The sequence below is a fragment of the Pteropus alecto genome, unplaced genomic scaffold, assembly GCF_000325575.1.
Source record: "Pteropus alecto unplaced genomic scaffold, ASM32557v1 scaffold271, whole genome shotgun sequence".
NCBI lineage: Eukaryota > Metazoa > Chordata > Mammalia > Chiroptera > Pteropodidae > Pteropus > Pteropus alecto.
In genome coordinates, this window is record NW_006430730.1 from 643,397 (window position 1) to 659,072 (window position 15,676).

The window sequence follows — 15,676 nt, forward strand, 5'->3', positions numbered from 1 at the left end:
AAGGCAGTCGGGCGCCGCGAGCAGCAGGGACGGCGGCACCGGCGGCCGTGGGCCCAGGTGAGCAGCGTGGGGGCGGAGAGCCCCTCCCTGCAGCATCTCCCCACCTGCCCGAGCATCCCTACCCAGTGCGCTATGGTCGTGGTCTGAGCCCCCCGGGTCTCCCCGGCTGGGAGAAGGCAAAGGGGCGCGGGCAGAACGAGCTTCCACCCCGCCACCCAGTGCTGCCTCCGCGCCATGGGTGGGTCTTCCACCCAGGCCTGTCCTTCCCAGGCCCCCTCCTTGGGAACGGTGACTAGACTGCAGGGAGAGAGAGGTGCGGCCTCGGAAGGGTTAAAGCATCCATTCCCACCCCCAGCCTGGCACTGGCCAGCCTTTGCTGGGGCCGGAGGACGCTCCTTTCCACCCTCCACTCTCCACCCTCCACCCTCCACCCTCCAAAAAAAATCCACCGCCTTCTCCCTTCCTTCTCCATTCAATCATGCAATGGCCAGGCCTGACTGAGACTCGCTAAGTGCTAAGCGCCTCGCCATCCCCAAGTGTCCTCCGTTGAAGAAACAGTGTGTTCACCATTTAACAAGGAGGGAAACTGAGGCACAGAGAAGCCAAGTTAAAGATACTGGTTAAAGATACAGCAAAAATAAAGCAGGACTTGAACTTCTTTCTGTCCGACCCCAGCACAGGCACTTTGATTTGCTCAGATATGTGATCAGAGGATGAATACTAGCAAGGACCATGTATCGAGGGCTTGCATGTGCTAGTTACCATGTCCCCTGATCATTAACTAATTTCGTCTTCACATACCCCTAGGAAATGGGTACTATTATCATTACCGTTTTACAGATGAGCAAAGTGAGGCCCAGGGAGGGGAAGTGACTTGGCCAAGGTCATACAGGCGGTAAGTAGCTATGTGCCCACTTATAGCTTTCCATGGAAGAAGGGAAGAATAACGACAGATTTTGGAGTGTCCACCCAAAGAGACAACTCCATCACACTGACCAAGACTTAGATCCTGCCTTCTTAGAATCTGGCGGGTTGGTGACCATCTGAATCTTTTGAGAAGGGAGGCATCGATCTCTCAGTTTCTTCCTTTCTTAGTCTTAGAATCAAGCCTGGGGGCCTGGAGGGTGGAGAAGATGTATCTGCTGTCTCCCACCCCCTTGAATTTCATATTTACAATCTGGCGGCATTTTAGAACATGGCTCTGGAGTCAGACAATATGTCGGTTAGCTATTGCCATAATAATGATGCCTAAGAAACCACCCCCAAACTCAGTATCTCAAAATACTTAAGCATTTATGTAGCCGTTGAGTCTGAGCTCAGTGACTTAGGCTGGGCTCATCTGGGCTTATTCACATGTTGGGATGGGGAGGGGATGTTGGCCGTCAGCTGCTCTAGTTGGCCTTGACTGGAACAACTGGGGCCTTGGACCTGGCCTAGCCAAGCAGTGTTCTTCTCATGGCCACTGTCAAACACAAGCAAAGATACGAAAGGTCTCTTGAGTCCTAGGCTCAGAACTCGCCAGCACGTCCACCAAATTCTGTTCATCAGAGGCATGTCCCCTCACCCTACTCTCCCGCCTTCCCCTCACCCCACTTCCATCACCACAGTAGAACACCGAAGAGTCATATGACAAAGGGTGTGGCTATAAGGATGAAGATCGGGCCATTAATGCAATCATTTGGTCTCACCACTTGCCTTTGAATCTTGGCTATTCACTAGCTGTGCAACCTTGGGCAACTGTATTAACCCCTTTGTGCCTCAGTTTCCTCTTCCGTATACTAGGCCTAATAATAGCCTATTTTTAGAGAATTAAATTTGTGAGAATTAGATAATATACATAAAGTACTGAACACAGTGCAAGTGCTCAACAAGTGTCGTTATTACTGCATCGTAGAGTTCTACTGATAACAGCGTTAACATTCTATCAGCAATGACAGTGACCGTTGGCCCAGCCCCTACCCTGTGCCAGGCGATGATCCAGGCACTTTACCACAGCCCTATGAAGTGGTCAGATGAACATTATTGTCATTATTATGATGTCCACTTTAAAAACATGGAAACTGAAGACAGAGAGGGGACAGGACTCACAGCCGGTCGCTGTTACAGGTGAGACCTCTGAGCTCAGGCCCTGTTTCCAGCCCTAACCTGCCTTTGTCCATTCCCAGGCCTCACCTTCCCCGATGGCGCAGGTACCAGGGGAAGTGGACAACATGGAGGGTCTGCCGGCCCCTAACAACAACAACCCTACGGCCCGCTGGGAGAGCCCAGATCGGGGCTGGGAGCGGGAGCAGCCCGTGGCTTCCACCGCGGCCGCCTCGCTCTTTGAGTGCTCCCGGATCAAGGCCTTGGCAGGTACCTGGAGGAGGGCTGGGGTGGAAGGAGGCGAGGGGGGAAGGGAGGGGGGTGCTGGGGTGGCAGCTGGCTGTGTACCTCAATACCTGAGGACCGTGATGGCTCAGAGGATGGGAAGACTGTAACAGACACTTAGAACTTGAATCTTTAGACCAGCACTGTCCAATATGACTTCCCATGATGATAGAAAAATGTTCTGTATCTGTGATGTCCAGTATACTAACCACTAGTGCTTGTGGCTATGAACGCTGGAAGAGTGGCCAGTGCTACCTGGGGGACTGAATTTGTATTTTTATTTAGTTTTAATTCATTTTAATTTAAATAGCCACATGTGGCCTGTCGCTGCCTTATGGAGTACCTTAAAGATGTGTACAGTCCCAGAAACATGGGATTCTGTAAGCACATGTCCTTAGAATTCTGAAATGCTGAAATGCCGAATTTTAGGTCCTTAGAATGTCAGATTTGGAGATGCTTTGAATGTGAGATCTTTAGAAACAGAGACTCTTGTAAACAGAACTTTATAATCACAGACCTTAGAAATTTTGATCAACGGCTCCCAGGATCTGAGATCCTTAAAACGTAAACTCTCATATAATAGATCCTTAGGGCCTTATAATCCTAACCCTTTAAAATGTCAGATTAGAAACGTGGATCCTGAGAACTTTGAGATAGAATAACCAAAACATCCCACTTTAGCACTGAAACTCTCGGTCTTGGGACAACTGGGTGGTTGGTCACCTGCTTTGATGTTTTAGAACAAGATAAGCAAAGACCAGAGAGCTACAGAGTTATAGAATCTTAGATCTTTGGAATTGTAGACCCTTGAATCTTAGGACTGTGTATTCATGGAGCTTTAAAATCTCAGGAGAGTTTAATCATCAGCATTAAAACGTTAGCAAAAACCCTCCAGCAACATGTAACTTTATAATCATAAGCCTTGAAAACATTAGCCTTTTAGCACCTTTGACCTTTGGGATGGTAATATCTCAGAAATATGGAGTGTTATACATATAATATATATACTCTTATAATCAGGAAATTTTGAAATCCTAAAGTCAAAATTGTTTTCCTCAGAATCTCAGAATTTTAGCAACTCAGCATTTGACGAACATAGAATCTTTAATACCAACCAAGATTTTGGGAACTTTGTAATGAAAAGATGTTGAGCAGGGTATCAAGCTCAAGGGCCTCTAGGGAAGCAGGTGACATAAATGAGTGGGTGGACTGCGGGCTCTCGTCAACTGGAAAATAATGCCCTGGACACCAGCTCTCACCATGGGGAAATGCAGGCCCCAAGTTGCTAGCTCTGATATTTAACTGCGATTTCCCAATTTAAAAAAATCTCTACGTGCCACAAAGTATGAACTAGATCCAACCCACGGATTGCCAGCTTCCTCTGATTTAGAAGCCTAGAGTGATATAAACACACTCATGGAAACTTAAAGTCATACCTTTAGACTCTTGGAAGCTTAAAAACTTGGGAACATACCAACTTCAAATCCCAGAATTTATTATTTCATCCACAAAATATTTATTTAGTGCTTGCTCTGTGCCTAGCCTCTGCTGGACAATATGAAAGACATAATGGTGACTGAGCCAGCCCCGGTCCTGCCCCCACAGGGCTCCTAGTCAGAGTTAGATCCAGCCAGACTGTGATCACCCAGAGGGATCAGGGCCAGGATGGGGGAAGCACTGGCAGAGGGCTGTGATGAGGGACTCTGGGGACTGTGGGAGCCCAGAGGTGCCTGATTTTATCTGGAGAGTCAAGGGGTACTTCCTGGAAGAGGCAATGCTTAAGCGAGGCCTAAAGCAGCAGTCCCCAACCTTTTGGGCAGCAGGAACCAGTGCTCCTATGAGAATCTAATGCCTGATGATCCAAGGTGGAGCTGAGGCAGTGATGCTAGCACTAGGGAGTGGCTGACAATACAGATGAAGCTTCGCTCGCTTGCCTGCCACTCACCTCCTGCTGTGCGGCCCGGTTCCTAACAGGCCACGGACCTGTACTAGTCCTCGGCCTGGAGGTTGGGGACCCCTGGCTTGAAAGATGAAGAGGAATGAACCCTGGGGTGGAGAGTGGAAAGGGATTGTCTGCAGAGGGAACAGCATATGTAAAACCTTCAGAAGTTGAGAGTGACTTGAGTGAGGAGGGTACAGGTGGTGAGTGAGTGATGATGGGCCAGGAGCCTGTGAGGGCTTCATCAGGAACGGCTGTGAAGGAGGTGAGGACATCAGGGAGCTATGGTAAGATTTCAAGCGGGGGTGGGAGGACACTTCAAATCTTAAGATCACTGTTTCACAGAACATCTGACAGCATCTAGTCTAGAGATTTATAGAGATCCCCTTTAAGAAAAAAATTTTCTCGTACGTTCCCTGTGTCTACTTAGATTGTTATAACTTGTTTCTCAAATGCACACAAACATACAATTCTGTTTATATCTCTTATGGCTACAATTCACACATAATATCGGACTCCAGACCCAAATCACAAAACCAGTAACATTCAACTTAACAATTATTTGGGATGCTGCTAGTCTGTGAAACCATGCTGCTGCTCAAAATGCTAATATGTCCTAGACTGCTAGGGTGTATTTCCTTTTGCATCCCTTTGCCTGCTTCTCTCGTAGTTTTTCTCTCTTTAAAATGAGGCCAAACCTTTGAGCAGAATCCTCTGTAACATGCTTTCGCATGAAGACATTTAAAAAATTTCTGAACCTCTTGGTCAGGGAGTCCCTTAATCATGTTCCACAGTTCGTGACTTGCTGTCATCATCATCTGTGTGAGGCCCACCTCCTCTTTATCTATTTGTTTATTCTCTTTTATCCCCGTATCTCACACCAATGCCTTCTTCCTTATGGGCAACCATTCTGACAGTTTTAATGTGAATCTTTGCAAAATGCGCATTTTGCAAAATGCATTTCTAATTAGTGCGGACACAGACATATATTTTAACTCTTTATTAAGTTATTACGTGCACTCAGAAAAGCAGATATATCATGAGCATCCAGTCCTACAAATGAGCACACTCTTGCAACCAGCCCTCGGATAAAGAAACAGAATAGCCCCAGACAGCCCTAGACAAGCACCCTCCAGCCACCTATCACCATATCCCAAGAATAAACATTGTCCTCACTTCTAAGAGCGTCCATTCATTTGCTAGTGTTTGAACTCCATGTAAATGGAACCTTTTGTGTCTGACTTCATTCACTTGACACTCTGCTTATGAGATTCAGCTATGTCTGCCTGTACTTAGTCGTTCCTTATTGCTGTAGGATATTTCACGGTATGAACACACCATAGCTTATCCAATCACCTGTTGATGAGCATTTGGGTTGCTTCTAAGTTAGGGTTATCACAAACTAAGTTATTGCAAACTAGGAATTACTAGTATTACAGACTATTACAAACAAAACTATACAAGCTATTGCTGCTCTAAACTTTCTAGTTCATGTTTGTGGTGGGCATAAGCACTCATTTCTGATTGGCTTAGACCCACCCCTGAGTGACATTGTTGGGTCATAGGGTAGCTGTATATTTAACTTAAGTAGAAACTGCCATTTGTAGCATTTTGTGAGTATATGAGTAACTCAGTTGATGTTCATCCAACCCTCGCTATGGTCATTCTTTTTAATTTTAGCCATTCTGGAGGATGTGCATTCTACTGTGGCTTTAATTTGCATTTTCCTGATGACTGATAACAATTAATGATATGGAGCACTTTTTCATAGGTTTATTGTCTATTCGGATATCCTGCGAAGTGCCCATTCAAGTCTTTGCCTATTTTCCTGCTTTTTTTGATGGCTTTTCAAGAGTCCTTGTATATTCTGGGTACAAGTCCTTTGTCAGATATATGTGTTGTGAATACTTTTCTCCCACGGTGTAGCTTTTAATTCTATTAATGGTGCCTTTTGATGAATGGGATTTCTTAATTTAAATGTAATCTAATTTGATAATTATTTAATTATTTCTCGTGTGGCTAACATTTTGCGTCTTGTTTAAGAAGTCTTGCCTGCTTCAAGGTCATGGAGATATTCTTGGATGTTTTCTTCTAAAAGCCTTGCTGTATTCTTTTACATTTAGCTTTGTAAGCTGAATGATATTTATTATATTTATTATTTCGTGCAGTTTGGGTTGGGGTCCTTTTTATCCCCTTCATGGATTCCAGTTGACTCCGTTCCATGTACTGAAAAGACTTTTTCCCTCTTGAACTGCAATGTCACTTTGTCATAAATCTGTGTGCAGGTATTGCTAACTGATGCCAGTTTTGTCTAATTCTAGATGGCATTGTTTGCATGATTTTCTCACTCAGTACGATGCCTTAAGACTCATCCATGTGGCTTTGTGTACGTCTAATCTGTTGCTTCTCCTTGCTGCATGGAGTCTGTGGTGTGAACTCACCACATTTGACCATTCCCTTCCCAGTGAAGTCTCCAACCCTGAACCTGCCCCAACTCCCATCCCCAAATCAGACTGCATTGAACATCCTCCTACATGCTCCTTGTGAACCAGTGTGAAAAAGGTTTTGGGGACACGTAGCCAGGGGATGTGTCATGGGGGTGGGTACGAATTTCATTTGACTTGGATTGTTTTCAGAATGGTTATCCCAGTCCATAACTCACCGTAAGTACCAGCAGGCATCAAGGTTATGATATCCCTATATTTCTACCAATACTTGGTATTCTCCAGCTTCCTAACTTTTCCCAGACTAATGTTCAAACATATCATATTAAGTCTCTCTATCCTTTCACCTTAACCAGTAATAGATAAAAGAATAGTTCTTCCTCTGCTCTATGAAAGTCTCAATGTATTAAAGATATGAATAAAGTCATATTCTAAAGAAATTGATTTCACTTGCGATCGGTGATGACCACAGTGGAGAAGAATATATAAATGGTAAAATAACTCAATATGAGCACATGGCAGAGGTAGGACAATTGTCGTTTGGCTCAGAATCTTCACAGCCCAAAGACTTTTGTGCCAGCTAGCGTCCCATCAGGAAGCAGATGGTCCCCTCGAAGGGGTAAAATGCAGGTAAAATGCAGGAGCGTTTAATGAAGGGACTATTTACAGATGTGTGAGCAGGGCTATGGGAACCTACAAGGGCAGCGGAGACCCCCAGGGGCAGGGCAGGAAGTGGCAAGAGGGGAGAGAGGCCTCCCCAGCAGGAGCCAGAGATTCAGGCGCTGCCTGAAGCCGGTCAGGCTGGTCATTTCGTCTCTCCTCTCAACTCCTGCTGTCCGAACTTAACCGGAAGTCTGAGATCTTTGAGGGCTGGGGATCCTTTCATACAGTACACACCAGCCGGCCTGCCTGGGCCCAGAGCGGGTGCGGAAGAGGGGTGAGTGGTACTGGGATGGCAAATGGAAGATGCCACACACAGTAGCCAAACACACTCACTGACACAGTGAACATTCAATGTCATCTTAGTTCAAAAGTGGCACTCTGGGACATATTTGATTTCACCCCCACTGTGTTTTACAAAAATATAAATCAGTTGCCAACATTTAAAAATAGGGAGATTCTGTCTTTTAAAACAATCCAGCTTTTTGGCTCCTCGTGGAATGTCACATGATATGGCAGTACTGGGCCACCATTCCTTCAAGGCGCCAGTCACAGGGGCCATGTGGCAGCTGCCCCCTTTATGGAGGGCCTAGTTTTCTCAATTTCAGAGTCTGCCTTGCCCCTGTGGGCATTTCAGTTCTAGACCCAACTGCATGCTAACAAGATTGTAATCACAACAACCAAACTCCCACTGCATAATCTGTTATGAAGCCACTATTCAGATGGTCCAGGATGTGTTTCTATTAATTTTCTTTGGGTACCATCGAAATGAGGAGACGAAATGAAAAATATTCTCCCAGGTCCCTGTCCTCCAAACATGAGTTCCCGAACACCCAGGGTCTCCCAGGACCCATCAAAGAAACCGAGATCTAGTCTGAACCCCTCACTTAACAAAAGGGAATATGGAGGCCCAAAGAGGAGGGACGACCTGTAGAAGTCACACAGCCAGTCATCGCAGAGGCAGGTCTGAACCCAGTCATCTTCATTCTGGCACCGTACTGGGGATGCGCTGAAGTGCCACTTTGGCTATACAGTATTGGCCAAACCTGCTATAGGCACAGGCATCGGAAGGCAGAATAATCAAATACCCAATTCGCCATCTTCTGTGTCATTACCTCCTCGTGTGTGATCCTAACAGTGTGATGACTAAATCACTTAGTAAAGAAACGTGAGTAATAGCTGTACAGGAGAAGCTGCTGGGACAGATACCAAATACAGTCGCTTAAAGGAGATAGAAGCTTATTTCTCCCTCTCGATAAGCCCTAGGTGTGTTTCTATTAATTTTCTTTGGGTACCATTGAAATGAAGAGGTTGGCAAATGGTTGGCAGGGAGGCTCCGAGCAGTCAGTGAGGATTTCAGGTCTTTCTTCCATCTTGTCCTCTGTGGACCTTGGTGTTTGAGCTTGTGGGGGTTGAGGAAAGAGGGAGGGAGGCCAGGTCGCAGTTTCCTTTTCTGGTAAAGCTTTAAATTATGCAATAATTCTAGATCTACAGAAAGTTGCAGATAGTAAGATGACAAAAAGACAAATAACCCAATTAAAAAACAAGCAAAGGGTTTCCACAGGTATTTCTCCAAAGAAGAAATACGAATGGCCAATAAGCAATGTAAAAAGATGCTCGACATCATTAATCGTCAGGGAAATGCTTGCGATCTCACTTCACACCCACTAGGATGACCATCATAAAAAATAAAAAAAATAAAACCCAACTGTAATAAATGGTGGTGAGGATGTGGGGAAATTGGAACCTTCCATATTGCTGGTGCAAATGTAAAATGATGCAGCCGCTTTGGAAAACAGTTTGGCAGGTCCTCAACAGGTTAAACATAGAGTCACCATATGACCCAGTCATTCCACTCCCAGGTGTATACTCAAGATAATTAAAAACCTGTGTCCACAGAAAAACTTGACCTGAATGTTCAAAGCAGCATTATTCATAATTGCCCAAAAGTGGAAACAACCCAAATGTACCTCAACTGATGAATGGATAAGTGAAATGTAGAATATCCACACAATGGACTATTACTTAGTCATCAAAAGGAGTAAAGTGCTGATACCGGCTACAACATGGATGAACCTTGAAAACATTACGCTAAGTGAAAGAAGCCAGACACACAAAAGGCTATATATTGTGTGATTCCATTTATATGAAATGTCCAGAATAGAGAAATCCACAGAGACGGAAAATAGGTTATTGGTTGCCTCAGGGTGACAGCAGAGAGAGTGTGAATTGACTGCTAATGGGTACAGGGTCTCTTCTTGGGTGGCTGAAAATATTCTGATATTAGATAGTGGTGATGATTGCACAACTCCGTGAATATACTAAAACCCATCCAATTTATACTTTAAAAGGATGAATTTTGTAGTATGTGAATTATAGCTCATACTAAAGCTGTTATTTAACAAAAAGATCGTGAGAGCGCTCCCAAACTATTTCTTTTTTTGTAAGCAAACGAGGCGAAAGTCACACACGTCTTCCACTCCCTTCTCACTGGCAGGATCGGCTGAGTGTAAACAAATCAGGAGGCTTTGCTAAAATTAAATGATAAAGTTTGATTCAAGGGTCTTGAGGTTTGCAAATCCTGAAGCACTACTGGGTAACACCCAGAGTGTTTCAAAGAAAAAAGTTGAGAGTTCTCGAGAAGAGCAGGTCTGCATTCTCAGCCTCTGGATTGGTCCGAGATGGTCTCTTCCAGATGTGGGGTGGTATGGATAATGGATGTCAGGTTAGTCTGGACATGTGAACATTCTTTCCTAAGTTCTTCAGTGTGTTAGCTATAGGATTTATATACCTCTCCAGGCATTGATGCACAACTGAAACGCTCAAAAATTAAAAAGGGCTAGTTAAGGTAAAATAAAATCGATTCCTCGTGTTTCAGCCCATTCCTCTTTAAGTAATTTTGTTAGCTTGGCTATGGTGACTCCATTTTGTTTCTTCATTCATTCCTCAGTGGTCACATGACTACTCCTCACCCTAGGGATATGGGACATGCAGTGTCTAGCTGGCAGTCCAACTGCTGGGGGGTGGGGTGGGGCAGGGGCCAGGAGCATTCAGTCTAGCATAGTCCTTCCTCTTGATCCCCCACAGCCCATCAGTTGCCAAGTCTTACTTTTTCATCTCCAAATAACTCTCCAATATGCCCTCTTCTCTCATCCCCACACCTCTGCCCTCCTCCAGTCTCGTCCTGAATCCTTTCGCCAATCTTATCCCTGGTCTCCTGGCTGTGGAGACCTCTCTGATCCACCCTCCCCACAGCAGCCAGAGATATTCTTGAAACACAGCTGTCATCCTGCCTCTCCCCGCCATCCCTCCATGGCTCCCTAGTGTATTACCTGTGCCTCACCAGCAAATCGAGCTCTGTGACAGAAAGACTCTGCCCGTATTCAGAGCCTAGAGCAGTGCGGGGCACATAGTAAGCGCTCAAATATTTATTGAATGAATGAACAGAGCGAACCTGGGTAGGAAACAGGGAAGGCTTATTATGGAAGTGATATCTCAGGAAAACTTTAGGAGACTAAAGTGGGCGGTGGGGGCTGGGGTGAAGATGGAAGGGGCAGTTCCTGGGGAAGGCGGGGGCTTATCAGATCCTGTCCTTCAGATGAGCGGGAGGCTGTGCAGAAGAAAACCTTCACCAAGTGGGTGAACTCACACCTCGCCCGCGTTGGCTGCCACATCGGGGACCTCTATGCCGACCTCCGGGATGGCTTTGTGCTCACGCGGCTCCTGGAAGTGCTGTCCGGGGAGCAGTTGGTGAGGGGGCCCGGAGTGCTGGGAGAAGGGAGTTGGTCCTGGGGTCTCGGGCTGGGCTAGCTAGGGTAAGGGCCGGGCTAGTGGATGGGTGGAGTGTCCTAGAAGATGCGGGCGGGTGGGTAGGAGGCCTTCATTCGGGTGGGCGGGGCTACGGCACAGGGGTGGCGCTTGGTTGTGAGGAGACTGGGGGCGGAGCTTGGAACTGGGATTCTGTTGCAGGTGAGGGCACGGTTGAGGGGGGGCACTCTGCGCTTGGGTGGGGCTCCGTTGGCAGGGGTGGGGCTATGGGAGAAGGGAGGAGCTTTATTAGAAGGGAAGGGCCTGGGTAGTGTACTAAAAGGGGGCAATGGTTCAGAGATCCAACGGAAGGGGAGGGACTATAGCTACAGGCAGAGGGCGGGGTTCACAGTAAGAAGTGTGGTTATCAGGTCGGAGGTGGATCTTCTGTGGAGAGGGTAGAGACAGGAACTTGAATAAGCCACGAAGAGAACTGAGTCTTGAAAAAGTCTGGCTATGGGAAGGGGAGGTCTTCTTTAGGATTGGGTCCTGGGTCTTTGATGATACCGAAGGGGCGCGGCCCGGGCTTAGACGTCCAGGAGGCGTGGCTATGGGGCTTATTTGGAGGACGTGGGGCCTAGGACACTGCTTTAGGTCAAGTCATCCATCTCCCAATGCCCCCACCGCCCTAGCCAAGGCCCACGCGCGGTCGCATGAGAATCCATTCTCTGGAAAACGTGGATAAAGCGCTGCAGTTCCTGAAGGAGCAGCGTGTGCACCTGGAGAACGTGGGCTCCCATGACATCGTGGATGGGAACCACCGGCTGACCCTGGGGCTGGTCTGGACCATCATCCTGCGCTTCCAGGTGATCCCCACGTAACCCCCGCCCCCCGCGGTGGAGCCTTAGGAGGGCGTCCCACACCCACTCACCCATTCATCCATTCATTCATTCACTCCAAAAATATTCTTACATATGCCAGGAACCCTGTTCCAGGTGGTGGGGATGAAAATGATAAAAGTAATAATCGTTATCACCACCATCCCTATGACCATCATTTATACATGTTTTACTCTGTTCCAATAAATTAATTAGGTACTATTTATTACTCCATTTTACCACTGAGGAAACTGAAGCCCAGAGAGGTGAAATAGTATGCTCAAGGTCACACAGCTGAGCTGTGGAGTTGGAATTCGAATCCAGACAATCTTGCTCCAGTTCAGAAACAAAATAGGCAAATTTTCTGCCTTTATGGACAATAAACAAACCCATAAGTACATAAACACTGGATGTATGGGGGCAAGGACCAGCTCTAGGCAGAGAAGTAAAAAGAACTATGCAGAAGAGATTATGATGAATCAGTAAAAGGGATATATAATAGTAGGTTGATGGCACTGAGATTTTGGACGGGGTGACCAGCAAAGGGCTCTCTGAGAAGCCGATGGCTGAATGACATATGAAGATGAAGGGAGAAACCATTCCAGGCAGGGGACACAGATTCGAAGGCCCTGAGGTGGGAATGAGCCTGGCATGTTGGAAGTACAACAAGACCGATATGGCTAGAGGAGGCAAGGGGAGGATGGAAAGCGTGAGGTCAGAGGGCTTGGCAGGGCCTAGGGGATCCCTGATTAGCAGTTTGGATTTTATTTTGTCTGAGATGTGGAGGGATTGGAGAGTTTTCTCAAGGGGGCTCAATCAGATTTAGAAGGATCCCCCTGGACTGGGGGTGGTTGCCAAAATTAGAGACTGGAAGCATAAAGTGAATGACAGGTAGGAAAGATGCTCAAGAGGGGAGTAGACATTCCATAGGAGAAGGGGAGGGACTGGGAGGTATCCAGGCCAAGGCCCGAGGCTCTGGCCTGGGGACCGGGGGACAGTAGGGCCGGCTTGAGACAGGGCCAGGGAGGAAGAGAGGTTTGGGAGAGACACTGAAGTTATTTTGAGAAGCGGTGGTCAGAAGCGTTCTGGGACATTAAGAGGAGGCATTTAGGAATCCACTGGATCCTGGGGATGGAGCTCAAGAGAGGGGTGGAGGCTGGAGACAGGTATGGGCATTGTAGTACGGAATCAGGGAATAAGATATGGGGCTGGGGGTGGTGGCTGCTGGCTGGAGCCTTGCACCGGGGGCTGGTACCTCCCGGGAACCTAGTTCTCTCCCTTGCGCCCAAATGCCAAACTCAGCTCTTGAGTCCAGGACCCAACTCTCAGACACTCAAACACCCACCTGAGTCTCTCTAAGCTGCTCTAGATTCTGGGTCATTCAGAACTTTATTGACCACCTACTACGTGCGATAACACATAGTAGAAGAAAATAGACAAATATCCTGTGGTCCTGGAACTATTACATGTTAGAGAGTGTATTAGTCTAGTAGGGCTACTGTAACAAAATGCCACAGACTGGGTGGCTTAAACAACAGAAGTCTATTTTCTTACAGTTTTAGAAGCTGTATTTCAAGGTCAAGTTGCTGGCAAGTTTGGTCTCTCCCAAGGCCTCTTTTCTTGGTTTGCCAGCAGCCTCCCTCTCTCTGCATCCTCACAAGACCTTTTCTCTCTGTGTGTTCGTCCCTAGGGTCTTTTCCTCTTTATATAAAGACACCATTCATATTGGATTAGGGCCCCACCCTTATGACCTCATTTAACCTTAAATACCTCCTTAAAAACCCTATCCCTAAATACAGTCACATTTGGGGTTAGGGCTTCAACATACGAATGCGGGGGGGTGGGGCACAAGTCAGTCCATAACAGGGGAGACAGTGAACTAGATGAATACATAAAATGTATAAGTATTGATAAATGCTAAGGAGAGGATAAGGCAGGGAAGGGGGGTGTGACATTTGGGTGTACACACTAAGATTTAAAATCAAGCGGTTGGTCAAGTCCTTGCTAAGACGGTGACGTGTAAGGCTGGGCCTCAAGGAGAGATGGAGCCTTGTGGGGACCTGAGAGAAGGACACCCCAGGCAGAAGGAACAGCCAGTGCAAAGGACCCGGGGTGGGAGGACACTGGTGAGTTAGTGAAGAGGACAGAGGTCTCTGGAGCAGAGTGAGCGTTGGATGATGAGGTCAGGGACGCAGCGAGAAGAGATCGTGAGGATTTTTACTTTCACCCAGAGTGAGCTGGAGCCACAGAGGGACTGGAGGATAAGAAGCACGTGATCTGATTTGGATGTTCCCAGGTCCCTCTCTCGGCCATGTGGAGAACAGACTGTGGGGGGCGGGGGGACAGGGAGACCAGTGTGCAGGCCACTGCACTAGCCTAGGTGGGAGACGATGGTGGCTGAGATTAGTGGTGGCCCAGAAGCCAAGAATGGAGGCTTCCCTGAAAACTGGGACCCTAATTCACCACTGCCTCCCCCCTGCCATTGTGGATGTCCTAGCCCCCTCCAGAACCCATCCTTACACTCCTGAACCCCACCCCCAGCTTGAAGCTGCCCCTCCCATCACCTCTGTCACTTACTACTTTCCCAGCCTCAAGCCCTCCAGGCCCAGCAGCCATGTTTTATATCCTCACAGATTCAAGTCATCAAAATTGAGACTGAGGACAACAGAGAGACACGTTCTGCCAAGGATGCATTGCTCTTGTGGTGTCAGATGAAGACAGCTGGGTAATCACCCAACCTCCCTCCCCTTACCCCTTAACCTCAGGAGTTCCTTTGGGGACAAGAGGACAAGGGACAGCTCAAATCTTCCTCAGTGTCCAAAGTTACATCTGAAACTAATAACTTGGTAAATGAAACACATCCATTCTTCTGACCTTGACCAAGAAACTTGTAGAACAATCCGGAAGGCCAGGTTCAAATTTAGAACTTGGAGTCCTCACAGATCAATGTTGAAAAGTGGTATACTGTCCCCAGCCAGCTCCCTTCTCTCTCTCCCAATCATTCTGCACCTCCAGAGGCCTCATGTGCACCTGTGTGGATCCTGCAGCTCTAGGTTCCAGCCACGCCCCGCTAACAGCCATCTGTAGCCTGGGAGGGCACACGCCAGGGCTCGGGCAGCTTGTGTGAGAAATTCGGGGTCCTGAGTGCCTTCAGTGGCATTGAGAATGGGGGTGCACAGACACTGCTGGGCATGTCCCCTAGACCCTCAACTCTGCCCTGCGGGAAGGGCCATGGCCTGAAACTCAAGTGCCCTCTAGAGAGCAGCCCCTGGGAGGAAGAAGGGAGACTGAGCGTTCTCTCTCATCCTCCCGGGGCCGTCTGTCTGTCTTGCAATGCTGTTTGTCTCTGTGTGAGTCGTTACCTCTAGGTCTGCTTTTCCTTGTTCTTATCTCTCTCTCTCTCCCTCCCTTCCTTCTCTCCCCATCCTTTCTTTCCCCATCTCTGTATCTTGCTCTCTCTCTCTATCCCTTCTTTCCTCTTTTTGCCTTCCCTCCCTTGTTCCCTCTGCCTCTCTTTTTTGCTCCTCTCCTGTCTCTCCGTCTCCGTCTCTGTCTCCATCTCCATCTCCATCTCCATCTCCATCTCCATCTCCATCTCCATCTCCATCTCCATCTCCATCTCCATCTCCATCTCCATCCAT

At 47.4% G+C, this 15,676-nt stretch overlaps 1 protein-coding gene across 1 annotated transcript in view; it reads left to right on the forward strand.

The window, feature by feature from the left end:
* The first annotated feature begins 2,180 nt into the window (after positions 1 to 2,180).
* Positions 2,181 to 15,676, forward strand: part of SPTBN4 (spectrin beta, non-erythrocytic 4) — a 68,180-nt gene continuing 54,684 nt past the window's right edge. The window contains exons 1-4 of the mRNA XM_025050866.1: positions 2,181 to 2,352; positions 11,009 to 11,160; positions 11,850 to 12,023; positions 14,669 to 14,760. Of these exons, the coding sequence (XP_024906634.1) occupies positions 2,181 to 2,352; positions 11,009 to 11,160; positions 11,850 to 12,023; positions 14,669 to 14,760 (590 nt within the window). The remainder of the gene's footprint in view (positions 2,353 to 11,008; positions 11,161 to 11,849; positions 12,024 to 14,668; positions 14,761 to 15,676) is intronic.